We start from the raw sequence: 27448 nt of genomic DNA on the forward strand, positions 1-27448 counted from the left end.
TAGCAAGGGACAGTTTCGAATAAAGTAGCCGTCAATATTTTTGTAAAAATGAGAATTGCTGTACTTGAAGGCTTATGAGTGTTGCTAAAATTCATGAAATGATTTTTTATGATTATCATTAGTTAGAGGGGTGTCGCTTGTTGAAATTGATATGCAATATGTAGGCCCCTTATGTTAGGTACATGAGAATCAGAAGTAAAATGCGAAACCTGTGGCTATGACTGTTGTGCTGACTTTACACAGTGAAATTGCAAGTTACAGACGGGAGGTAAAATAACACGAAAAGTAGGTGGATGGAACATTGTAAACTATACAGCGGTAAGTTTCTGACATGTGATAGTGCAACATGCACGCGGTACGGAAGGTCAACCCTCTGCAGGGAATTAGCTGGGGGAGGTCTAAAAAGCTGAAAAATCGTGAAAAATTAGCAAAATATGAAAGGGTCAAAATCTCATCAAAACCAGTATGTAGAGAATTTTACAGGTTTTGACTAGTAATTTTCTTCAGAAATTGGTGATTGGCCTTATAAAGAGTGAATTAACGAGGCCGGGTCTAATTTTTTCTGCCCTAGATTTTTGAATGAAATTGTTTCCATGAATTTCTACTGATATAATTATTATTTTAAGATAAAAAAATAAAACATTTACCACACCATTTGTTTAAGGGGTCATCTCAAAGTTTATTAATTTTTAACATAGGACCCTATGGGATTTTGCTTGAAATGTATCAATTTTGCACATTTTTAAAAATTTTCTTAAACTTCTGCCCTAGGGATTTCTTTTTCTATTCTACATATTAAAGTTATTGCTAACAGGCATCAAATGGTCAAATAAAAAAAACCTTTTACCTCCTGGTTTGTTCAAGGGGTCTTATCAAATTTGTTTTTTGTATGCCCAATTTTCCAGCTTGTCAGATAATGGCTATTTTTTATTTGACAAAGACGAAAATGGTGATCTTTATAATATTATTAAAACATTTAGTCATATTTTAGTTTTAAATAAATATATAGCATCACACATTAAAGGTCATTAAAATAAAATACATGGTTACTGTTTTGAAATATATGAATTAAGCTATATTTAGGCGGGTTAAGAAAACGTGACAGAGGGCTAGGCTTGCTGAACCCTCTTCACGTTTTCATATCTGAATATCTGCAGTTGAAGCTATCACGCCATGGCGTCAACAAAGCAAAAAGATGACGTCACAATACAAATGAAACGCTGCGCGAAAGCGTGCGTACTCGTTCTGTACTCGGCCTCGTTAAAGGTATTTGTGCTGAATGGGAACTGAGGAAATTCTAGTTACAGAGTTCCGAAGACATGCATCCCTTGGCTACAATGAATTGTATAAAAAAAACTGTCCCCTGCCACCTATATGTTCCATATTATGTTTCACAGATACGTTGGGTTGTTGAGTCTGCCAATGCTAGGATCAAGCAATGGCGTTACCTAAGACACATCCTACCTTCCAGTCAAATTCCCTACATTGGTGACTTTGTCAGTATTGTATTTGCCATTTGCAATAAGCAAGTTATTACCAAATAATATAAATATATAAAGATAATATATATAAAAATCTACAGGGTCTTTTATTTATAAATTTATCAAAACTAAAACTTGCTAGACTTTAATAAATTTTTAATAAATATTTTTTTTTTAAATTGAGTATCAATTATACATGTATTTCTATTATTTTGCTATGAATATGTTAATACAGTTATATCAAATAGATCAGGGATTTTTCTTCTTACAACTTTTAAGCCTTGTATTTTTTTAAATACAGTTTAGTTAAAAAATACACACATGATATACTCATTAATTACTTCCATTTTACTTTAATTCAGATACCTAAAACCCCTTGCTAGTGGAGACACTGAAGAAGACCAGGTCCTTGGTGCAAAAATGGTTTTTCTCTCCAAGCAAGTAAATACCCTTCAGTATCATATACATGTAGAAGAAAACCATCTGGACAGACAATCAGTATGCTGGAAGGAGATTGATGACTTACTGGACTTTCCAACCATGGATGAGGAACAACTTGGAGCCATCACATGCGGTATATACCAATTGCGTCTATCACCATCCTATGCCCAAGAACATGTAGAGGGAGAATGCAGCATCAAAGTCCACAGAGAGGAGCCAGGCCTTCTTCGTGTAAAACTGCAGAGTCGTCACGTGTCATCAAGATCCTACCTATTGTGGATACAGTATGGTGAGGGTGAAGTCATGGCTTGGTACTGCAAGTGCAGGGCTGGTGCCCGTGTTGTGGGTATGTGTTCCCATGTTGCTGCCATCCTTTGGTATCTGGGACATGCTCGCCATCAAAGAGATGAGAAACTGGGAGTGCGAGACTGGGGGGAGTTTGTTGATGATGCCACACTGGTGGATGACTCTGACAGCTCCAGTGAAAGTGATGAAAGTGGACCAGAGGAATAGATGTGTGACAAGTATGTCCAGTTTAAGTTGTACATTTACCTGAGTGTACAGTTCTTGGTTTTTTTCATTGTATGTTGACTTTGAGAAACTAATGTTTTGTTTCATTTTTTAATCTGTACTGATATATATGAGAGAGAGAGAGAGAGAGAGAGAGAGAGAGAGAGAGAGAGAGAGAGAGAGAGAGAGAGAGAGAGCATATATATCTTATTGATGTGAGAGTGTGTAGAAATCGGGAGAGAAAACAGAAAGAGAGAATGAGCATGTATAAGAGAGAGTGTGTGTGGAGAGAGAGAGAGAGAGAGAGAGAGAGAGAGAGAGAGAGAGAGAGAGAGATTATTTTATTGATGAGAGAGAGAGAGAGAGTTATATATAAAATTTCACTTGTATCATGCATAAACAATTGATATGTAAATGATTCAATGTATTATTTCTGCAGCAATTTAATGTTTTATTACTCAAATACTTTGAAGATATAATTGTAATAACTGTAATGTCAGGAAAAATGCATGTTCATACATATCCTGTTACTCCTGTAATTAATTTTCATAAGCTATATAATCAACCATGACCTACTGGCATTTAATTTATTCATCTTTCCTCGCAAATATTATCTATATCAATTGAATACACATCATTGTTGTTATTTTTATTTCTGGGTTATGGATAATATAATGATTAAGAATTAGCATATGTTTTGTTTTATTTATCGACACAGACTGACTTGATCAGTAAGCTTATAAAACATAACCTATTAGCTATAAGCTTAATAAGAAATAGACAAATTAAATTAAGAAAATATCGATGTTAAAATACTTACACTTTTCATGTGGATTGTAGCTAGAATACTGATGATCGCTGCAAATGTTGTTGTCAAAAACTCCCGAGTAAATTCGAGTCGACAATGTTTTTACAGGAAGCGGTGTCGATTCAGTTCGTTGCTGTGCACATACATGTATGGTCCATGTGTATCAATTAAGAGCACCCAGAAGGATAATTTGAATAATTTATTGAGTTTACAAACTGATTATACAATTAATCCTTTCTAATTATACATTCTGAATAAACAAATATTTTAATTATTATAATTGAGATTATAATTGCTTTTTAGTGCATCAGCCATGTTTATCTACCCTCGATATAACCATAGACATATAACGTTATATGTCTATGATATGTAAACCATATTGTTATTTGTAATTTTACCGCAGCATATTGCAATAGACAAAATTATTAACACATTTATTTTGATTTCCCTGCACACAAATTTTTCAATCATTTGCTGAATAATGCATATGCATGTACACAGCACTGTGCATCGTGATCATTTTCATGCAAATATATAAGCCGACTTGACAATTTATAACACCATATTTAACAACGTTATACAAGAAAACTATGAGAGATATATATAAAAAAAAAAAAGAAAAACATTTCCGGGAAGCACGTATTCTAGAGAGTATATAATGGTACAATTTTCAATATTTGAAACTAGGCCAATTTTCATGGTTTGTGGGTCGAGTCCTTTAAGAAAAATTTCGCTGCGTGAAAAAGTGGGGGGGGGGCAGGCCCCTCCCCACCCCCACCCCACCCCACCCCACCCCCGATGCTACGTGCCTGGATTGGGGCATTCATAAATTAGACGTTATATGTTGCAACATTTACTGGCATCAAATACATATTTGCAAGACTCAGATTAACTGTCGCAAAATAAATTCTTGGTTTGTCTATTTGAAAAAAATCCATAATTAATGATAGTACATTACGGATTCTTAAAGATATAATTGCAGGTAATCGGATAAAACCTATCTATGCTTCAATTATTTACATGATTTATTACTTGTATTTAATCAGGGGCGAAACGTCTCAGAGCACGCGTGTAACGAGGGCGAAACCACCCAGTTCCTCTTATATAGAGACAGAGGACCAGTCAACAGACAGACAGAACAGACGACAGTTAGACGCGATGGAGTCGGAGAAAAACTAGGTCTGGAAGAAGAGATATAGAGATCTACACATCAGGGAGTTTAATTTTATATACCAACTCATAAGATTGGAGTCACAAAAGTGTTCCTCCGATCACACACATATTATAACATCAATTCTGATATGTCAAACGTTATGTTGAAGTTCATTTATATAAGCCAGACTTCATTTCTGTCGGCTAGTTCATGTTTATCATGATACTCATCAACCTTTTCAATTTAATTAAGATGAATAAGATTATCTTAACTGTTCTTTAACAATTAACTACATGAAGCACAAAGTATCATGCGCGGATCCGGGGGAGGGGGGGGGGGGGGGGGTACGAGGGATATTTTTTGACAAGCGCTTAACGCTTGTTTCATACAGTAGTTGTTCTATTGTGTATAGAAAATAGACCTCCTGTCTAAAACAGGCGCCTGTGGATATTTTTGGTAATTTCACTATGTATAACTAAGAAATGAACAAAAACACGAAAAGAGGGGATGTTTCGGACCCCCCCCCCCCCCCCCCCCCCCCCCCGATCAGCGCATGATGTATTGAATCTCGTTTTGGGGTTACCCGGAAGTTTTATTTAAACCAATCACGTGATTTTTACAGGCTGTCAGGGAGAACCATCAACAAGGAAGTGTAAACAAATGGTAAACATTAAAGATATGTCGCCATTTTGAGTTAAAGGCCTGTATAAAGGTGTGTATAGTTCGTTAAATGCGTTAATTATTGTCAGCTGTTATTTTCTGATTGTTGAAAATTTAAATCTAATGCTTATAATCTTTAATTTGTTTCCATTGAGTATAAATGTTCTATATCAATGAATATTGCTGAAATGTATCAGCTTACATTAATTGAAAATTAATGAAGAAAATATGAACAGATCTTTTGATTGAATAACAAAAATAGACAAAAAACAGCAACCTGTAGCTTTTTTTGGGTCACCTGAGTCACTCAGGTGACCAATTGCAAATGGTCTTCATTCGTCGTCATATGGTGTGCGTCGTCCGTCGTGCCTGCATGACACTGCATGTCTGCATTAAAATTAACAATAAATTAAAAAAATTTAAAAATCTTTTCTACACCCATACATACATGTATGAGGGAAATGCATGGTTATGATGTACATGAAACCCTCTACCAAAATTTTGAGCCATATAGAGTTAATGCATATTGTGTTTTAAATTCTTCTTCTCTACTCTCACACATCTGAATGAAAAACTGACTTAGTAATTATGTTAACCAGGATGTTCTCTACTAAAATTATAAATTTCATGTCCCCTGGAGTATGGGTTTTGACTGTAGGGCCTAGGTGGATGTTTAGTGTAAAAGCATAAAATGTTTAAAAATTATATTCTCTACTCCCACTCACCTGAAAGGAAAACTCACAGAGTAAAGAATGTTTTAGACCAGGAAGCCCACTATGAAAATCATAAATCTTATGTCCCCCGAGGTAGGGGTTCTGACTCTAGAACAGGGCCAAAATAGTCATATAGTGTTCAAGCATTTAAATGTTTAAGAAAATAGTCATCTTTACTTCTGCTGATACTGAATAAAAGCTGACTGCATTATTATAAAGAAGGAAAAAAAGCCATCTATCATTTTTTTTTTAATTTCATGTCTCCCAGTGTAGGGATTTGAATCTAGGACGGGACCAAAACACTCATATATAGTGTATAGGGTAGAGGTTCTTAATGCAAGGTGTGGCCAAAATGGTCAATTAGTTTAATATATATAATATTTAAAAAAACATCTGCATGCTGACACAAAATAAAAACTGACTGCATATTTAGAAAAAAAAAACCTTTAAGCTGTCATCTTTAATGATATATCATGTCACCTACATATACATGTAAGGCAAGGGTTATGGCTGAGGTGGGGTTATAAATGTGTCTTATTATTTTATTCTGCTCAGGAATTTCTATGAAAGAAATAAGCAAATTCACATGTTTAAAAAAGAGAAAGAATGAAGCTGCATGTCTATCAAAGTTAAGACATTGTAAAACCATTTGGAAAGAGTTCAGTATATCAATGAAAACAAATGCACATAAAACATATCTTGAAAGTTAACAAATATGGGGAAATTATTTTATATCAGAGTCTTGTACCTTTTCAATATCAGGTCATGCACTCTATTATGATTGTAAGTTTTTTGCAAAAGTTATAGGTTTCATTGTCCTTTTTGAAAGATTTCAGGCAGGGAGGTGGTCTGTACAATATTATAAATTTCCTACTCCAGAATTAAACTTCACTAAATACATATATATGAGACTTTGACAAGTTTGTATGTGGTACTCATGAAGGTGACCGTCGAGGCCTATTGGCCTCTTGTTTATTAAAATAAAATCTGAACTGTAAAGGGATGAAATATTTATTAGTAACTAATGAAAACTCTATTTAAAGATTTATACAAAAATATATACTTTTTTAAACATGTTACTATTTAGAATTAATATAATGAAATATTGTAACAAAATTTACAACAATTAAAGTAAAAAAAAAAAGGCAAACAAATATATGTGTACAATATATTTTAATAGTAAAGATTGTTTGAATTCATTTGATGCAGTAGTAAGTTTTAAAAGCAATTATCTATTATGAGATTTTTACGAAGACAAAATTAATGCACTTTTTAGGACTCATACTCATATGTTTACATTTACCAGTGTCTTTGCCTGTCATAAAACTACGTATCGATTTTGTACTATATAACCCATAATACAAATGACGCCAAATCGAGGCGCCAGCAGGGTTTGCTTATTTATATTTAAATATATAATCGTATGATGGCTTAAAATTATATAAATATTAGTAATAAGGAATCATTCTTTGAATACTATGAGATGATAATTTCGGTCGGTCTATCATAAAGCCCTTCGGGCTTTATTGGATTTGATCATGACCCGACCGAAATTATCACCTCATAATACTTAAAGAATGATTCCTTATTCCTTATATAAATCTGTCTTTCAATAATGAAGTTGAGTTTCAAAAAAGAATCAGTGCTTCAAATTTATAAAGTTTAAATAAAATGATAATGTAATTGTCCTTAACAATGGTGTTGTTGTAACAGAGACACTTACTGCCTCTGCTGGGGTTTGAACCCGGGTCCTCTGGCACGCCAGTCCAGCACTTTACCGATCGAGCTAAAGGGTTAACCCGCTAGCCAGAGCTAGTAGGAATGCCATATACCTGACTCTACCACATTGTTATTTGAAGGAAGATGATAGAAACATTTCTGTTAAGACTTTTTCTGAACTCATCTCACTTATTACATATAAGTTTTATTGTTTATATAATTAAACCAAATTTTGTGTTTATTTTTCAGAACATGAATAAAAGTGTCTGACCATGGACCCTGAGTACAGCCTTCAGGATGTGTTACGGTGTCGTCTCTGTGAGACCCCGGGCCCCCCTATGTACTGTGATATTTGTCACATACATCTGTGTAAAGCCTGTGTGGGGGAACATCTCTCTGATCTATCCAAAGAACACAAAGTGGTGCCATTTGAAAAGAGAGGATCTACTCCTAAATGCCCAAAACATTCCTCAAACATAAGTGTACTTTACTGTCAACAATGTGACATTCCTATTTGTACAACATGTGCTTCCTCTGAAGAACACAGTGGCCATAAATTTATTGAAATAACTAAAAACATTGACAGCAAGAAAGAAATAATTCAAAAAGATTTACAAGAATTAGAGAAATCCATTTATCCCAAATACCAAGAGATTGAATCCATTATCCCAGTCCAGAAATCTGCTCTGAATGAAAACTCCCAGAAATTAACAACAGAAATCGACAAACATGGAGAAGACTTGCACAGAGAAATAGACACCATAATCATTAACATGAAATCTAACATGGAGGAAACGGACACCAAACACCTGGCTGTCTTAGACAAACAGGAAGATGAAATTAAACACATCATTTCTGAAATCACACAGACCATTACTGAACTGAAGACATTACTGGACTCCAATGATGTCAGCCGTGTCTCTGCCTACAAATCCAGGAATGATGAATTCCGAAGATTGCCTCCTAAACTCACAGTGTCCTTACCAAGTTTTACCCCTCAGAAGATCAACAAAGAACAGCTTTATCAACAGTTTGGTTCTCTGTCAGCGTCATCTATCAAAACAGAAGAACATGGCTACACCATGAAATCTCCCGGTGCTGAGTCCTCTCCCACGGACAGACCGCTCATTGATGTACCACGGATCATCACACAGATAAAGACCGAGTATGGACAATTATACAGTGTGTCCTGTCTGAGTGATGAGGAGATGTGGACGTGTGTTTATAATGACACCATCATGAGACTGTACAACCTCCGTGGGAAACTAGTGAAGTCAGTGAAAACCAAGTCAGGGAACGTTCCATACGACATAGCAGTGACAAGGAGTGGGGATCTAGTTTATACTGATTATGAAGATAGAACTGTGAACATAGTGAAGAATACACAGATACAGACAGTGATCAGACTACAGGGGTGGAAACCTCTCCGTGTCTGTTGTACCTCCTCTGGTGACCTCCTGGTTGTCATGGCCACTGATGATGATAAACAATCAAAAGTTGTGTGTTACTCTGCCTCCAGAGAGAAACGAAGTATTCAGTACGACGACAAAGGACAACCTCTCTATTCATCTGGTGGATTATATAAATACATCAGTGAGAACAGGAACCTAGATATCTGTGTGTCAGACTATAACGCCAGTGCAGTAGTGGTGGTCAATCAGGCCGGGAAACTCCGGTTTACCTACACTGGTCCTCCCTCTACTACCAAGGGATCATTTTGTCCACTCGGCATCACAACAGACAGCCAGGGTCAGATCCTGACAACAGACATTAACATTATACACCAGTGTATCCACATCCTGGATCAGGACGGACAGTTCCTCCGCTACATTGACAACTGTCATTTACAGTATCCACGTGGTTTATGTGTGGACACCAGAGACAACCTCTTTGTGGCTGAGTACACAGGTACAGTGAAGAAAATACAATATGTCTAGAACATTACACAGCAGTGTAACATTGTTTATATGTATTACATGTTGACAAACTGACTGTATATATTATACTTGTTTGTGTATAACAGTTAATTATCTGTATTATATAATTAGTTTATGTTAATAAATAAACACCTTCATATATTCTTTACATACCAACAATACTATTGTTTAGTTTCTCTATGTAAATCGTAACAAACTCATTGTTTTTGTGCAGTGATTTTAATGGTAAAAAATGACAGCATAAATATTTTACTTTCCAAACAAACTATTATATATACATGTGTATATATATATATGCTTGTCATTAAAAGTTGAAAAGATTACAATCAAACATTCTGTTTAATGAACATTGTATATCAAGAATGAGAACAAGTGAATGTTTGAAAAAAAAAACATTTAATTTATGTCATTCTGTTGGATGAGTATATCATTGTGTATAATAAATGATTTGTGTACAATTATGTGATCTTGTTTTAATTATTCTTATTACCTAATCAAAGGGATTTTGTTGTTTTATTACAAATTAAATATTTGCGTCTATTTTCAACTGCCGGTCAATAGACTGCCATCTACAGTGTATCAGAACGCGTGTATGTTATATTGTTGACCTTATAACTGTAATTTTAAATATAAAAAAAATAACTGGACTTTCAGATTTAATTGGATGGAGCAAAATGTCTGAATGTTGATATTATCAGTTGGAAATTTTAAACTCTGTAACATTTAATTCTAAGACTATTTTGAAGCAATGCTGATTGTTGCATCTGAAATGAAAAAAACATCCTCTTTGTCAATGGCCAGGTCTAATCGAAGAAGGGAGCAATCTTCTTAGGTTATGGATCGATGAATTATTTTAGCCATACCCTGTAAGCAGGTTGCCATTGTTATAGCATGACCCCTGTATATTTCCAGTTTAAAAGGTTGATGGGTCAATAGGTTAATATGTCAGTAAGTGTTCTGTCAAACTATTGTATTTTAAGACTTTAGTCATCGATGTTGGTAAACATTATGACGATTAAACATGCTGACAAGTGGATGAGGTCAAAGGTCACAAGAAGTAAAAAGCACAGTTACTCTTGATTTCAGCGTAAAATGCATGCGCGGATGCAGAATTTTTTTGTAGAGGAGGTCCGCGTCATATTTTCGGCAAATTTACTATATAAGTAAGAAAATTGAGTTTTTCAGGGGGTACCGACTCTCTCCCTCTCTCTATCCGCGCATGAAAATATACAGAAATGTTAAAATTCACTGTTTAATGCAAATAAAAAAATACCAGAGTCAATGTTTCAAAATTTAAGAACTTATTTATTTTTTCTACAAAGGTTCAAATGTGCTTCAAATAACATTTCTGATGTAAGGAGGGTAACTGCAACAGGGATTTGAATGACTTGCGTTATTTTTTCAATCAAAATGAGCCTATACCAACGTATGGGCAGATATTTTAGAATAGTTGGCATTGAGGTTCTAAATAAGATTTTGGCGCAAACAGCAGTCAATAGTGTCAATATGTTTGGAGTACTAAGTTAAAAGACTACAAAAGTCGATGTTTTGCTAGATAACAGAATTCTGATAGAAATGTTAGATATGTTATGGTATCAGGCATGTAGCATCGCTTTTCCAAGTTGAAGGGGACCAAGACTTGAAAAAAAAAACCCAGAAAAATCCGCTAATTTTAATCCGTAGTGTTCGGGGGGATGAGGGCTTTATTAAAGGATGTAACTACGACCTTCTTGAACTGTTATAATGCTTTTCAATACAATTTCTATATTTTCTTACAGTGATAGAAAAGTAGAGACACAAGTTTATTTTTTGAATTATATAAGTAACTCTAAGTAATATGTCAGTAGGCAAAATAAGTTTACCCCCTCCCGTAGCTACGTGTCTGGTTTTATTTTTCCAGTTTCGTATCTGCGTTCATCGTCCTTTTTCTTAGTGTTTCTGTGCTACATTTGTCTTATGCTAATAAATTCAAGATATTGTTATAAAAGACATTTTGGCTAAAATGTTTGATCGGACATAAAAAGTAATATTTGATACAATATTCGCTATTAACCGTTCCAAGGGGGGGGGGGGGGTGCGGAATTATTTTGCATTTTAAATTCGTGTCCATTGTTAATATATTTTCACAGTAAACACGAACAAATATATCATCTTATTCTTTAGCATTTTATTTTTATTTCAACAAAACAAAAAAACCAAAGTCCTCTGATTAATCAATTTGATAAAACTTTTATTAAAATGTATGTGATGGGAGTTATCTCTCTTTGATCAGTTATGCAAATTAGATTTACGTTTAAGTGATATAAACTCGCATATATACTTAAATGTATTCTATAATAAAAGGGTGAAAAATTCAACAAGAGCTTCCATAAATGAAAATTAAAGTTGTACAAAACTTTATATGATAAATGCAAACCATGTCCACCACTTTCCTCGTTTAATAATTTTAGACAAATACCAGACATTTGCTGGGTAAATTGACTCGAAATACCCCACGTGTTAGACCCTGGGAATCCTTTCAAAACTGCCACCCCTCCTCCAAGTACGGAAAAAAATCATTAAAAAATTAACTTAGTTTATTTCCGAAAGCTGCCTTTTTTGGATCTGAATTCGATATTCGACAAATCCAGCATTCAAAAAAGTATTCAACTTTAGTATGGGGACAAGGGTTTCTAAGACAAAAGCCAATCGCTGTAAAAATAGAATAACAACATAATTATGACAATAAATGATAGGAAACGGGATTATCTTAAACAGAAATAAAACGGAACTAACTTGACCCGCAATCTGAGGCCGGGTCGTAACCATGGATACTAGTGCACGTGTAGTTTGCTCCACTCTCAACGCACGTCCCTCCATTATAGCATGGCTTTGCAAAGCAAGGTCGGTCTGCAATCAATGTTTGAATTAGAAATATTTTTTTTCATAGCCTTATAGTAGAATTTGACCTACAGTACAGTACCGTCAACGCGGATCCCGTATTTAACCGCGCCCACCCCCCCCCCCCCCCCCCCCGCGGTTAGTTAATCCTTTCCGCGTTACACCAGCGCGGTTAATTCATCGCGGTCCTCGCTGCAGCCATGTTTAAACCGCGGCGGTGTGACCTACCGTTAAGATGATCGGAGATTTTTACCTGTACGCTATTAAACAATAAGACGGCCACCAAAAATTGAGAGTCATTCTATACAGGCCATGTCGGGTGTACATGTATTGTGTTCATTTCACATAAAATGATTACGTATTTTATGCACATTTTTAAAACTCATTATAAATTATTATTGAGAAATTTTAATTGAAGAATCATCTGCACCCGTAATAATTTTCAAGTAACAGTGGATATATAGCTATTATTTCAAAAAATATTCAATCATTTTCATAATATAATCTACATGAAAGAGAGGGTAAGAACTATAACATATTTCATTTCCTAGATTTTTAATGATTTTAAACATTTCCTACTACAATGTTTTTAATCCATATCAATTTGTATATGTAGCTCGTTTTACGGCACAGTCTATCGATGCCCATGACAATGAACCTAGCCCGTGATAGGCACATGCTACACGGAGAACGTTTACCTACGATCAACGGCATAATATGAAAATTTTACTTTTCCCTTAAAATACTAAATTATATTGATTTGAAATATTTATGTGTTCAATATAAGGCTACAACACAAATGTAGTATTAGCTGCGAATAACGTTTTTCGTACACCCCCTTCTCCCCCTTGTTGTTTGTTGTTTGTTGTTTGTTTTACACAAAGGTGTGAAATCATCGCACATACAGGAAATCACTCTACGCTTGAACGCACAGAATACACAGGTATGATGCATGTTTATTATACGTGTAACGAGTGACCATCAGGAATTCTATCTTTTTTTTCAAACAATTTTACTAACAGTAACAATAAATGATTACTGGTGTATTTATTTTACTGTGTTCTTAAACTGTTAAACGTGTTTAAGTTTAAGATACATCACCCCCCCCCCCCCACTCCGCAAGAAACAATAAAACCTTCAATATAAACTAAACGAGAGAGAGAGAGAGACTGTCGATGCACAAGACAATTAACCTAGTCCGTGACAAGCACATGCTACACGGTGAACGTAACGGCATAATATGAAATTTTTTTCTTTACCCATACAATACAAAAATATATTGCTATCATTTTATGTGTTGAATATGAATATGAAGCTTCTAAACATATGCGGTATCAGTTGCGAAAAGCGTTTTTCGTACACCCCCCCCCCCCCCTTGCAACGTTCCATGACGGGCAAAGTAAACTGTATTTGACTTAAGCCCCAATTGTTTTAAACAAAAGTGTGAAACCATCGCACAGACAGGAAATCACTCTACGCTTGAACGCACAGAATACACAGGTATGATGCAGGTGGATAATCCACGTAACGAGTGACCATCAGGAATTCTACCCGTATATCAAACATTTCAACTAACAGTAACTATGAAAAATTGTTTCATTTTACTGCTTTTACTGCCTTTTTAATCTGTAAAACATGTTCAACATGGTTTTTTTTGCGCAACCCCCCCCTCTAAAATCTTCAATATAAGAGAGAGAGAGAGAGAGAGAGAGAGAGAGAGAGAGAGAGAGAGAGAGAGAGAGAGAGAGAGAGAGAGAGAGAAGTTTTCTCTTTATAAGTAGTATACGAATTAAAATTTCCAATACAGTGTCAATCATTAAATAAAACATCATTATCAGTGTTAAATACTTAATTGTTTGATAAACTTCTTTTTTCTATGCTTGAAATAAAAACTAATTGAACCTTTATCATGGAAGAAGCACGTGGTGCAGGGCGCGGGCTGATTTGATTGACAGGTGTAGCATGTGGACTCAGACTGATACTGCATGTTGGTTTTCAATCACAATGTACCCCTCCATATTCTTTTATGAATACTAATCTTATGGATAATTAATATAAGTATATTTTAAATAAATGTTGGTAAAATTAATCCTAAAACGCATTAACTCTCTCTCTCTCTCTCTCTCTCTCCCCCTCTCTCTCTCTCTCTCTGAGATCGTAGAGAATATCTGGATCGACGACACTCAAAATAATCAAGAAGCCTCTTCTGTACGATAGAAAATGGGCGATGTTGTACGGTTAGACGAAGCGGTACGCAATTTAAAGTTTTTCTTTTGTCTTGAGTAAGGTGTGAAAACCCTTCGGGCTGTCGTTTTTACCCTGGGTTTGTTAATCACTATTATAATACACAGGAAATGATGGCGACTTATAATTCATATACACCAGAAAGGAAATGTTTACACTGATAGTTTGCTTTTGATTTTTTAAAAGTAATTCGAGATGTATGCATTTAATAACATGTACAATTTCCCATGTTTTTTTGTGATGCAAATTAATTACCTGAAAGTTTGTTGAAACTCGATCGCGATGACATATAGATCAGCAAAAGCATTTCATTAATTTAATTTCCCCGGTATGCAGTTTACGTAGATTAAACAGAAAAGTTTCAATACTTCCTCACAAGTTTTTAAAAATCAATAAAAAAAGAAAAAGAAACTATCATCCGACTGCCAAGCATACTTATCAAATTTTGAATAGGCCACGTCAATTTGAATTGATTGTAAAATACATCGTCAAGTAACTTATAACTGAAATAGAATTGATGAATGATTTTTAAATCAATCAAACACATGCTATAAATTCAACTTTTTTTCTCAAAATATATCGTATGTTATTTTAGATAGTTCCATTAAATGAAATGATTTATACATGTAGCTGTCAATTATTTTTTAGTCGAGGGAGATAACTCGCGTTTCAGTCCGATCTACTTTTGTTCACCTGAAATTTATCGTCAAGACCACGGCGGTGTTAACTTGCTAGACGACTCTACCACGGGGGTACGCGGTTTTACCTGAGACACCTGTCTTAAACTGCGATGTAATTTGGACCGCGGGGGTGCGCGGAAAATACGGGATCCGCGTTAACGGTACTGTCTCTTCTGATATATTTCATTTTATCAAATAAAATATACAACATGACTACTTTTGTATATTTTATTTGATAAAATGAAATATATCAGAAAGGACAGTAATGTAAGTGTGTTCCTAATATTAAACCTAAGTGTTTTTCTAAGTGTGTTTCTAAGATTTGACCTGAGTGTGTTGCTTAAATTTGACCTAAGTATGTTCCTTAAATTTGACCTAAGTGTGTTCTTAAGATTTAACGTAAGTAAGTTCCTAAGATTCAACCTTAGTGTGTTCCTAAGATTTGACCTAAGTGGGTTTCTAAGATTTGACCTGTGTTCCTAAGATTTGACGTAAGTGTGTTCCTAAGATTTGACGTAAGTGTGTTCCTAAGATTTAACCTTAGTGTGTTCCTAAGATTTGACCTAAGTGTGTTCCTAAGATTTCAGGCACGTTGCATCAGGGGGGCCTGTCCCATCCCCCCAACTTTTTCTCGCTAAATACATTTTTTTTTATGATGAAAACATCAGTATATTCCCAAGCGCAGATCGAGTCTATTGTGCGTACGATAATGCTCAGAAAGATTTTTTGGGGGCAAAATTGCGTTAAATTTTGCAAGACATTCAAAATGCAAATTTGCGTCTTTATAAATAGCCAACGAAATTTTGATTAAAAAATGAATTCGAATTAAAATTTTGATAGGGCAAATGTTGATATAGCATTTGAACTAATACGTCGCCCGTGATATGGACGAGCTGCAGCGTGTGATCTTACTTCCAGATCAACCCTGACCTTTAACTGAAACTAGGTCATGCATTCCTTATCAGCAGATTGAAAGTATTGCAATCTTCCAAATAACATAGCACCGTCCATTTTTTTTTAATTTCTTTAAATGCGTCTTGCTTTATACTGTGAGGGCTTTAAAGATGTACTCTTCCAGCGCGTGAAGCGTGTGCAGGTTAAGGTTCTGTGAGCATAGACCTATGTGTACATAGTAGGCCTTATATATATAAATATATATACATTTTTTACACGACCTAACGTTCATGTCCTTAATGTTCGACATCATGCTTTTTCGAGTTTGAATTTTTTAAAAGTAGCCAGTTAATGTTAACGTTGACATCTCTGTAACGGTTACAGACCACATTTGTCAAAAAAAAAAAAAAAACTGTAGAAAGTGAACAAACGTGTAAACATTGGAAAGTGTGTATGGAAACCTGGTACGGTTAAAAACAAAATGGGACCGTAATCTGCCACGAGGACACAAATGTACGCGTACATGCACGTGTATTTTGTGAAATAACGAAGCGTGAACAACAAAAACTCTTCAACCTAAACTTCAGAAGATTCAATAACAGTTGTAAAATATACAGACCGTAACAAATGCGGTCCATTGAGTTTTATGTAATACAGTAGCTAATGATTGTCGATCTGAGGAATAACGAAATAATATTTTAATATTGCAAGTTTTTGGGTTTTTTAAATAACTAAAGGGTAATAGTTTCATATTTTAAAAGTAATAATTAAACAAACACAGTTACACAGTTAGAGACACCCTGATATATCATTTTTTGATAATTTTATTTTATTTTGCGAACGTTTTGTACGTTTTTATAGTTTTTTTCTCTCCCGCAGAACTTCAAAAGAGTGCCGCCATTGTACGGATATCAGAGGAGGATATCAAATCGATATCAGAGGATCTAAGGCTGAAACTCACACCGGAAGAGACCAGCGCCATCTATGGTAATTAACTATGATAAAATAATTTAATGATACACATACCTGGTATGATATCATAACTTGATTGATACATGTAGCGTTCACAATTGCCATCTGTGCATATTAACAAGAGCGAGGAAAAATGTTGTCAATGGTGGGACAGCTGAGTTTTAGGATAGGAGATTTATGTAATCAAAGCCCAGAAGAATGGTGTTTAAAATATTGTCTTTATTCATGCATCAACAAAAATCTAGAAAACAAGCCAACAGAAACTCCCCTTTCAAGAGAGTATATAAGACATTCATTAAAACCTCTTGCACGACAACGATGCAAAATGTAACATAATTTTTATCTTCTCTCATCTTAGACCTACGTGTATGCACAGGCCGTACCTTGACTTCAGTTGGTTTTATAAAATACATGTATCTGTGTTTTGTATAATTACAGTGCCCAGTGTATTGCATTGTCTTCTTAATTTATTATTGTATGTAGAGTTCTGTGATGGCACCTGTAAAGACTACCAGAGGGTTTACGAGTTAACGGCACCGACCCCCACCGTCAAATACCCCAGAACCCCCGGGTATAGAGACACACAGGACGACTCGTGGTGTGTATCTATATATTGATCTGCATGTACTAGTACATCACATACATGAATCTAGGGGTAGTGATGGAAGTGACTTCGGACCCCCCACCCCCCCCCCCCACCCCCTTTGAAAATTCAATTTTATTAAATTCATATAGTAAAGGTCTCAAAAAAGGCCACGGACCCCCTCTCCCTTCGATCTCCTACAGTTTCTGGATCCGTGCATGTACGTACATGAATATCATACCTGCTATATGTATATGATATACATACATATTACATGTACATGTTTACAAAAAGAGCTAGGTTTGGTATTGGATGACTGATGCATTATTACGTATAACTATATGGCATGTATTGCTATCTAAGGCTGTTGGTTTGTCTCTCATTTGAAGATCAATTTTTTACTTTGATTTTATTTTTATTCAAACATATTTTTTCGGGAAAAATACGTGTTAAAAACCAAGACCTTAAATATTTAAATCTTACTTTAAGAAATAAGAGATCATATATTCTTTGAATATTACGAGGTGATAATTTTGGTCGGGGCGTGGTTAAATGCAATAAAGCTCGAGGGGCTTTATGATAGATTTGACCACGCTCCGACCGAATTTATCACCTCATGATATTCAAAGAATGATTCTGTATTATTAATATTTATATAATATTTAGCATTTGTACGAATAAATATTTGAATTTTAACATATATCTCTGATTTCAATTTTATTTTAGTCGTGCAAAACCCGCTTGCACCCCAACAATACGTCAGGACTGTAAATACAATTCGTAGTGTTATCACAAACAAAGACACTAAAAAATGAAGATAAATAAGAATTTAACTTCTGACAATTTTATTTAAACTAAATATTTATTTCCAAGTTAAAGTACTTGTATATATTTATAGCTAAGAATCAACGATCTTTTTTCTCACATTTATGCTTTCAATGTTTTTGAAGAAATACTACCTGTTTTGTTAGGTATTACCGATGTGACATTAAAGGAGCGGAGAAAGGACTTTTGGCGGGAAAAACTGTGGCCATTAAAGACAATGTGACTGTGGCGGGGGTCCCAATGATGAACGGAAGTAAGCTCCTGGAGGGGTTCGTGCCCGACAGAGACGCCACTGTAGTGACCAGGATACTGGATGCAGGTAACTACCGGGGGTGTGGGGGTGTGGGTCAACTTTGCATTCGTTGTTGACGTACAGAAAGGAGAGTGTAAAGGGATGGGAGAAATGATGACGGACCACACCTCTCGATGATCACTCCAAGGGGGAGGGGTGTGACGGTCAGGCCTATGTGAATACCGGTGCCAGATAGTTCAGTTGGTAGATCACATGAATAAAGATTCAGGTGGCCCGGGTTCGAATACCAGTCTGGTCCGTCATTTTGTCTCCCATCCCGTTACAAAAGTAAAAGAGAGAGAGAGAGAGAGAGAGAGAGAGAGAGAGAGAGAGAGAGAGAGAGAGAGAGAGAGGGGGGGGGTCGATTGATTTTGAACCTGCGAAAATGTATGTAAAATTGTCATGAGTACAATGCATGAGACCTCGAAATTAATTCGTTTATAAACCTTTTTTTTTCAAGGAGGTCGCATTCTGGGTAAATCTGTGTGCGAGGACTTATGCTTCTCCGGAAATAGCTGCACTTCCTCTACCGGTCCAGTCAAAAATCCACACAATCCGACAAGAAGCGCAGGTGGTTCTAGCTCGGGCTCGGGGTCTCTGGTAATACGGGATTTTTATTTTTTTTAGTTCACCGCTTTCAGCTTTTCTGCTCAACCGTTGCCCATCGTCCTTCTGTCCGCCCGTGTGTCTATTCGTCTGTAAACTTTTTTTTTTGACTTCCTCTCTATAACTCCTGGGCCAAGTTTCACCAAGCATAGTACACAAAATCCTCGTGGAAAGAGGATTCTAAATTGTTGAAATTAAGGACAGAACCCTTTTTAAAAGGGAGCTAATTGTGAAACAGTGAAACTAGGCTTTGTGTCTTTAAAAATCTTCTTCCCAAGAGCCACTACACCAGAAATGCCAACTTTAACACCAAAGCTTGTATTCTTAGTGAAGATTCTAAATTATTAAAACTGTGACCAACTGACTAATACAGGGGCTCAAATAAGGGTTCAAAGTTTAACAAAAATCTATATGGAAAATTTTTAAAGTCCTCTTCTCAAGAACTACAATGCTGCAACTTGTGATATAACACAATGCAAGAATTCTAAGAAAACGTAGATTCTCAATAGTTTACATTGTGACACCAGACTATTGCTGGGTCCCCAAAGGGGATTTTAAAAATAACTTTAGATTATATGGGGAAAATATTTAAAAACTGCATTAAAATAGAGTGATACAAAGAACTGTTGTTCGGGTGAGCGATGTGAGTTACTGGCCTTAAGCTCTTGTTTTTTTTTTATACATGTAGGTTCAATGTCATGTGAGCAAACGCCATTAATCACATATTGGTTATGATAATTCGGAAAAATTAGACCAAAAAAACCTCATCAACATGTTTTTTATTATTCTATAGGTTGCCAGAAAAGTAGTAGATGTTGCTATTGGAGGAGATCAGGGCGGATCCATACGTATTCCCGCCAGCTGGTGTGGAATTGTGGGATTGAAGCCGACCTATGGTTTGGTGCCATACACTGGCATTATGCCAATAGAGAAGACGATCGACCATGCCGGTCCCATGGCCAGGACTGTGGAGGACTGTGCCGCTTTACTAGAGGTAAAATGTAAAGTGCTTTTTCATTCACGTACGAAAAACTTGATACATCAACGTTGCGATTTTTTAAGCTAGCCCCTGGTGATAAAATCCCCCTTCCCTTATTTCTTCTCCCCCAAGAAGAGATTTTCAGAGACACTTCTCCAAAGAAGTGTAGAGTATTAATCGTATTCATTTTAAGGAAGTTATCTCATTTACATCAAAAAGTTCTTTTAAACTATCTTACCGGTCAGTGTGACAGGAAATGTAATTAGTTTGAATACGTTGATAACAATTGTTTCAAACAATGCAATGAAGCTCAACCTTAATGTACAACTGGCGGGTAATTGTAGTCCATCAAAACTCATACTCTAATAGATGATCGACATGCCAGTGTCCTTATTTACAGGTATCCATTGTCTTTAATTTGTAAAAGAAAAATATTGTCCATGATCCATGATGTATTTTGGTGATCATTCTACCTTTGTCTAATTGTGTGATGTGAGTTTTTTCTTACCTCGGTTAATTCTGCTGTTGTGTATTTTCTGTCGGTGAAATGGATCTCCCATTGTGTTACAGGTGATTGCTGGCTACGATGACGGGAATGACCCTCGCCAGTTCCCTGCAGTACCCCACCCACCCTACTCTAAACTGGTAGGTACATGTTAACTCACTACGGTCTGACTGGGTGATAACCAATTTGTGCCTAATTCTTCTATATCAAAAACACTTATTGCCTCAGCTGGCCTTTGAACCGAGGTCCTCTGGCATGCACATCCAGCACACTACCGATCCAGCTAAAGGGTTAACGCACTAGCCAGAGCTACATGTAGTAAGAATGTTACATTACTGACTCTACCACACCTCAAACAATTCACTAGTGATGTCGTTGCTTTACTGGCCTCCAGCTTTCTCTCAAACACGCTAACCGACCTCGGAATATGAAGTATGTTAAATCCACGAGCAGATCGAGAGTCGCCTCGCCATCGATGAGATTGGTCAATCCGATATATTTCTGTAGTCAGTCAGGTACCATAGTTTTTTTCATTTATCGTTTCACAGGTAAACGACGGGATCAAAGGAAAGAAGATCGGAATTCTGACTGAGGGATTTGTGGATGTAGAAGAAGACTTAGCGAGGGTCGTCAGAGAGAGGGCCTTGACCCTGAAGGAGGCGGGGGCGGAGGTGTCTGACGTCTCCCTCCCTATCCACATGGACGGTGGGTCGACCATGCTTATATATAGAATACAATTACAACTTTTTGATCAGGTTTCATAGATATGTACATTGTACGGTGAATATACCTAATCAAAAGGAAACGAAAGTGTAAAATTAATGTAGTAATTAATGTCCCAATATGTTGTTACATACACGTACAAAGTGTACCCCACCAGTAGATAGTGTTTGATACTGCATATACATATATGATAGATAAAAACGAAAGAAGTTACTTTCGTCAAAAGTACTACAGTCATGTCATTTTGATTTCATGGATAAGGTTATTAACATTGCTGTGTATCATGTAGGTTTAGCCATTTGGACACCGGTAGCCTTTGAGGGGACCTATCAAATGATGATTAAAGGAAACGGTGCGTATTCCTAAATCTCGTGAAATCTCTTTGTCCGATTCGATTGTCTCTTCAGTTTAATCAATATCGAGTTATATGTTTTTTATTCATTTATTTTAAAAGGCATGTGATCTAATTTTTGAGGACTATTATATCGTTTTTCTTTATTGCTGGTAAATATCCATGAACATTCTTTTTTGAATTTCTTTAAAGGACATGGTTACAACTGGAAGGGTTCATACGATCTCCCACTGCAAGAGGCCTTGGCGGGGGCATATAACCTTCGACCTTTCGACTGCCCCCTACCGGTCAAAATAGTCATGATATTTTCTGAGTACATGCAGAGGAATTACCAGAACAAGTTTTACGGCAAAGCCCAGAATCTAGTCCAGCATCTGACGAGGGAGTACAACAGAATTCTTAAGGATTATGACGTCATAGTCATGCCCACACTTCCAGCCAAGGCATTCAAACTTCCATCCAAAGAACATTCCGTATACGGTTCGTTATTCTTCTACCTGAACTATCTCTCCCGGCCCAATAACCATATTCAAAAAGAGACTTTAGTCAGAATTTAATACAAGTTTTGAAATTGTTTTGTTAACAAGAACGAAACAAAAATCATTCGCCATGTTTTAATATGTTTGTGTATTATACAAGCTTGCAACTTTTGAAACGTTTTTGTTATGAAAAAAATCAATCTTCTCAAAGTCGTTAAAGGGCTTATGTTATAATAATATTATGCTTAGTCTTATTGAAAAATTATCCCATTTATCTTTCAGAGTTGCTTAAGTCGAGTTATTATGATATTGTTACACAGTCATGTATGTGTGTGTTGCAGAGACTCTCAAACTGGAGTTGGACATGATCAGGAACACTGCACCGTTCAACGCCACCGGGCACCCCGCCCTCAGTGTCAACGCCGGCCTCAGCGAGGGTTTGCCCGCATTGCCCTGTGGGATGATGATAGTGGGCAGAATGTTTGATGACCTCACGGTTCTACAGGTCGCCCGAGCCGTCGAGAAAACCTTTGAGGAGAAGCCTCAGTAATTCGCGTGGTATATACTCCCCAAGTCTACAAGACATTATTGAAAAACTTGGATGCGTGCCATTTTCATGTTGATATCATATTCTAGACAAGCTTGTAAAATCAAAATTATCTTGTTGGATCCTTACATTAATGTACTGTACCATATTGTTACGTTTATACTCTAGCGACAATTTCAATACATCGCTGCTTAAGGATTCTTTTTCTGAATTGAGATATATTCGTGTAAAAACTCTGTAACATTTACGCAAATGTGTAGATGTCTTACATGATGTACACATGTCTTTTCAATTTTACTTTACATGTTATATATATTGTATTATTCCCGTTAAGCATTACGTGAACCTGTAGATACACATTTTGTGGGGTTGCCTTAAATATTACCCATAACTCTATAATCACTTTGCGAATGTCAAAAATGTGTTTATTTCCATTTGGATATTTTTCTTTACATTTTCAACTGTCTTTTTGTCTGTGATTACATTACGAATCAAGTTTGAACCCAATAACTCCATTAAACATGAATGGCACAAAATGGGCGTGTCTCATACCATAACCGACAAACGGTATTGGCTGCACCGCGTAGTAATACACAGCATGTGCTACGTGACAAAATAGGGGTTTTAAAGTGTATGATTTGAAAATAATATGAATATAAGTAATAAGGAATCGTTCTTTGGATATTATGAGGTGATAATTTCGGTCGGAGCGTTGTCAAATCTATAATAAAGCCTATCGGGCTTTATTGGATTTGACCACACCCCGATCGTTATTATCACCTCATATTATTCGAAGAATGATTCCTTATTACTTAAATAACGACATACCGTGTTTATTGTGTTGGTTTTTTTTATTTGGCTTCATAGAATGTTCACCTCTCACACACGTGTTACCCAACCATGAACCTTTGAACTAAATATTGTATTGGCCTTTGAATAACCTTGCATCTAGTTAACTGTAATATCGGCGAAATTAAAATATCTGTCGTAAAAATTTCTTTTTACTTGTTTTCCTTGTTAATAAAACTCTAATAGATCTATATAGGATATCTCATGATTTGCGATTGTATATGATTTCTATCCAACAAGTTGTGTGTTTTCTATCCCCGAGCCTTGGCGAGGGGATAGAAAACACACAACGAGTTGGATAAAAATCATATAAAATCGCAAATCATGAGATATTCTTTCTATCACATGTTTTACCTCATTTTTTGGTTAAATCTCATTTTTTTCTATAAAATTATAATTGTTAGCCGCACAACATATTTACTACAAGACGTCAACAACTTTACGCACGGAAAAAAAGTTCCTTAAAGATTAATAAACAAACATTTCATTTTTTAGCATATTTTTATAAATTCTTGGAAGAAAATAAAATCGCATTTATAATTTAAATGCTTCTCATTTATAACTCTACACTTTTCAAGTGAGTTGTTTTGTTATTTTTTCATTCTACGTTAATAATCCGCCTGCAGCTACGTAATGTTTAGTTATGACGTCACCTGGCGTAAGAACACACAGTGGAATATCAAACATTTACCCCATGATTGATATCCTGCGCATATTACGATAAACTTTTAATAAAATAATGAATCAAACTTAAATAGATCCAATAATTAATCTCTAAGAGATCTAATAGCATTAATGAATCAACCTCCAATAGTTCCTATACTGATGTGTGTTGTTGACTGCGTTAAAAACTTCAAACCTATATAACAGAAAAAAAACTAGCGCACTTCAATATAATTTACTTTATTTCAAGTGTGTCGCCAGTTTCTTAATATATCCGGAATTTCATTAACGTATATTTACTCCATATAAAATGCGTGCCTAAAAGTAACAAATACAATGCATGTACATTTACCATAATAGCGAGCACAGCTCGCCAGCGCGCGCCGGCGAGCGAAGCGAGCTCTAAGAACCAGTGTGCGCGGGGAAAAGAACGAGCTAAACTTCCAGATTCATCAAACAATTTTTTAGACGGTGGCTATAAATAGCCACGGTCTATTGCTACGGTCCTGACCGGAAGAGTATTTCTCACGGGGACCCTAGCGGATAACGAACGATAACTCTTGTTGGGTACATTTATGCAGTGTTATACAGACAATGTTTTATCTACGTGTCGATTTCAGTATGAGAACTAATTTTAATCTTATCAGATATTTTAAGCATTAAAGTTGCTAATTATTTTGTACATACATTTAAATAATGTATGAAATTGTGTTTTATTTTAAATGGGCCGTTACCCTATCTGGTTACGCGGTATTAATAATTAAATATAAGCACCAACTGCCAGTTTTGACGTTTAACTCTGTATCAGGACTGCATAAACTATATCACTGCGATAATTGGTCAAGAGATCTCACAATAATTGCTTCTTGTTTTTTTATGATATAAATAATTGTCAGAAACACACTATTTAAACTGGTTTGCCATTTCATATTTCAGCAATTATGCTTCCTCGATAAATTCAGCCATTTTTAACGCATTAGTTTTAGTTGAGCAGCATATTTTTTGTTGTTGTAGAATTCACAACAGATACTGACAATGAATATTACATAAATTACATTTTATTGAACTTCAACCGATCAATGGCACAGTTTCTTCTACAAGTGTGCGTGTTTTCAAACACACAAAAAACTTTAAATTTACGATACAAATGTGTTAAATTTTCGACTGACCTGTGATTTACAATGTACCTTATTTTTGTACCTCACTCAGTCTGTAGAAACATTAATTTTATTACAGGCACCTCAATATTCATCAGACAATATTAACTGCAGATGTTGACGCTTTACTTGTTGCTGACTTTCTCTCAAACACGCAAATCGACGTCGGATTGTAAAATTTACGTGCAAATCTAGTCGCCATTTTAAATGTTTATAAACTACATTTTACGATGTTTCAAAGATTTTTTGTTCAGATTTTTTTTTTTACATATGCTGTAAAACGTCTTATGGATTTCACGGCGTGTCAGCTCGTGCATCTCTAATTTGCAGCAAACGCTAGCTTTTTTGTGAGAAAAAAACATGCGATATTCCATATAAATTTATGGTACATTGTGAACGGTAATGTAAGATATAATAATTTTAATAACTAAACAGTTTCTGTCAAATTTTTTCACAATGAACTGAATAACGCAATTCGATAAGCGAAGTACAAATAGTGACTTTAATTTATATGCGCCCGTCCCTGCTAAATGTATTAGAGAATCTTTTCTTTGGTTTGGGGGCATTTTTTCACTAACAGATAACATTATTTACATATGTACGTAAACATCGCCCCGTTTGTTCTCAAATAATTTTTAACTCGCGAGTACAACTCTATTACGAACTTTCTTCGACATTTGTTTCCAAGTTTTTTTTTACAGCTGCTTGGTCCGATTTTTTTGTAATTACAGTATCAAAATTTTTTCCATACAAATCATTTATCTTAGAAAGTTATGGACTTTCTCCTATTTACACCAGCAGAATCAATCTCCTTCCAATGTTAGAAATATAAATAATTTCTCTTTGGGCAAACGAAAAACAAATCAAAATGCATCACGGGAATGTTTAGAAAAGGAAACCGCTTGGTTTCGTCCCCAGATCTAGAATGATTGGGGTTATTCAACCCGCATGCTATGCATCGATTGTAAAGAAAGTAGACTTTGGAAATATTAGCGAACAAAACGTACACATTTTTATTTGTAATTTGTCTGATCATTTCAACCTATATTTAAAGCTATGTCAAAGTCGTAATACAACCATACCCGTCTCGTCGTCAGGGGTGAAATTTAATATGAGGCGAAATAACGCGGTACCTTTTAATGTCCTTTGTTTTGTTAGCAAATTTTGTACGTATTTTTCTTCATTAAAATTAGGCATAATTAACGGGTTAAACTACTGCAATGTCAATTATTATACATATACTAAGCATAGCCATCGTTTAAAAGCGTGCATAAAATTTAATACAAAATCGGACCAAGCAGCTTTGGCATCATTTTGTCAACATGCATTTACAAATAGGCGGGCCTATATAAATGCGCCAGTTTGTTGCGACTCGCAATTGAAATACACACACGCAATGCTACATCGGCCGTAGCGTATACATCCATGCTATATTTGCGATAAATAATGAAACATGAAGGCATAAAATGTGCTTCATAGATGACTGTAGAATTCTGCTGAGCTACAGAAATATAGCTTTCCGAAAATATTGCCGGGATTTGCGTACCCTAGATCTATTGTCTAGTACATGCAAAGAATAAATTCAAAGAAGATGGGTGAATAAGGCGTGTAAAATGCCCATATGAGGAATGATTAGATACGGCAAAATTAAAATATCATTAAATCTGATACTTTTTAAAAAAATAATTAAAAACAATGTATATTTACCGTAACATCGGGTTGTAATCTTTAAATATTCTAAATATTTGCAATATATTGATTTAAACTGGCGTATGCGTGTCAAAACCTCCTTATCG

The 27448-nt window shown here is 35.6% G+C and overlaps 2 protein-coding genes across 2 annotated transcripts; both read left to right on the top strand.

The window, feature by feature from the left end:
- Positions 1-4738: 4738 nt before the first annotated feature.
- LOC128161395 (uncharacterized) lies at positions 4739-9872 on the top strand. The gene is made up of 2 exons (XM_052824680.1): positions 4739-5105; positions 7735-9872. Exon 2 carries the CDS (start codon positions 7758-7760, stop codon positions 9420-9422), a length of 1665 nt encoding a protein of 554 aa, XP_052680640.1. The 5' UTR covers positions 4739-5105; positions 7735-7757; the 3' UTR covers positions 9423-9872.
- A 7092-nt stretch (positions 9873-16964) lies between these two features.
- LOC128161399 (amidase-like) lies at positions 16965-23981 on the top strand. The gene is made up of 10 exons (XM_052824684.1): positions 16965-17107; positions 17576-17690; positions 18647-18819; positions 19253-19392; positions 20192-20392; positions 20948-21022; positions 21431-21587; positions 21895-21957; positions 22150-22437; positions 22778-23981. Exons 3-10 carry the CDS (start codon positions 18741-18743, stop codon positions 22984-22986), a joined length of 1212 nt encoding a protein of 403 aa, XP_052680644.1. The 5' UTR covers positions 16965-17107; positions 17576-17690; positions 18647-18740; the 3' UTR covers positions 22987-23981.
- The last annotated feature ends 3467 nt before the right edge of the window (positions 23982-27448 follow it).

Source organism: Crassostrea angulata, chromosome 8, assembly GCF_025612915.1.
Source record: "Crassostrea angulata isolate pt1a10 chromosome 8, ASM2561291v2, whole genome shotgun sequence".
NCBI classification, from domain to species: Eukaryota; Metazoa; Mollusca; class Bivalvia; order Ostreida; family Ostreidae; genus Magallana; species Magallana angulata.

What these genes read in the sequence shown, in the direction of transcription:
- LOC128161395 (XM_052824680.1), top strand. Translation starts at nt 7,758, where the DNA reads ATGGACCCTGAGTACAGCCTTCAGGATGTGTTACGGTGTCGTCTCTGT.
- LOC128161399 (XM_052824684.1), top strand. Translation starts at nt 18,741, where the DNA reads ATGATGAACGGAAGTAAGCTCCTGGAGGGGTTCGTGCCCGACAGAGAC. An exon ending in GACCAGGATACTGGATGCAG is followed by an intron (nt 18,820 to 19,252) that starts GTAACTACCGGG and finishes TTTTTTTTCAAG; the next exon opens with GAGGTCGCATTCTGGGTAAA. An exon ending in CCTCCCTATCCACATGGACG is followed by an intron (nt 21,588 to 21,894) that starts GTGGGTCGACCA and finishes TGTATCATGTAG; the next exon opens with GTTTAGCCATTTGGACACCG.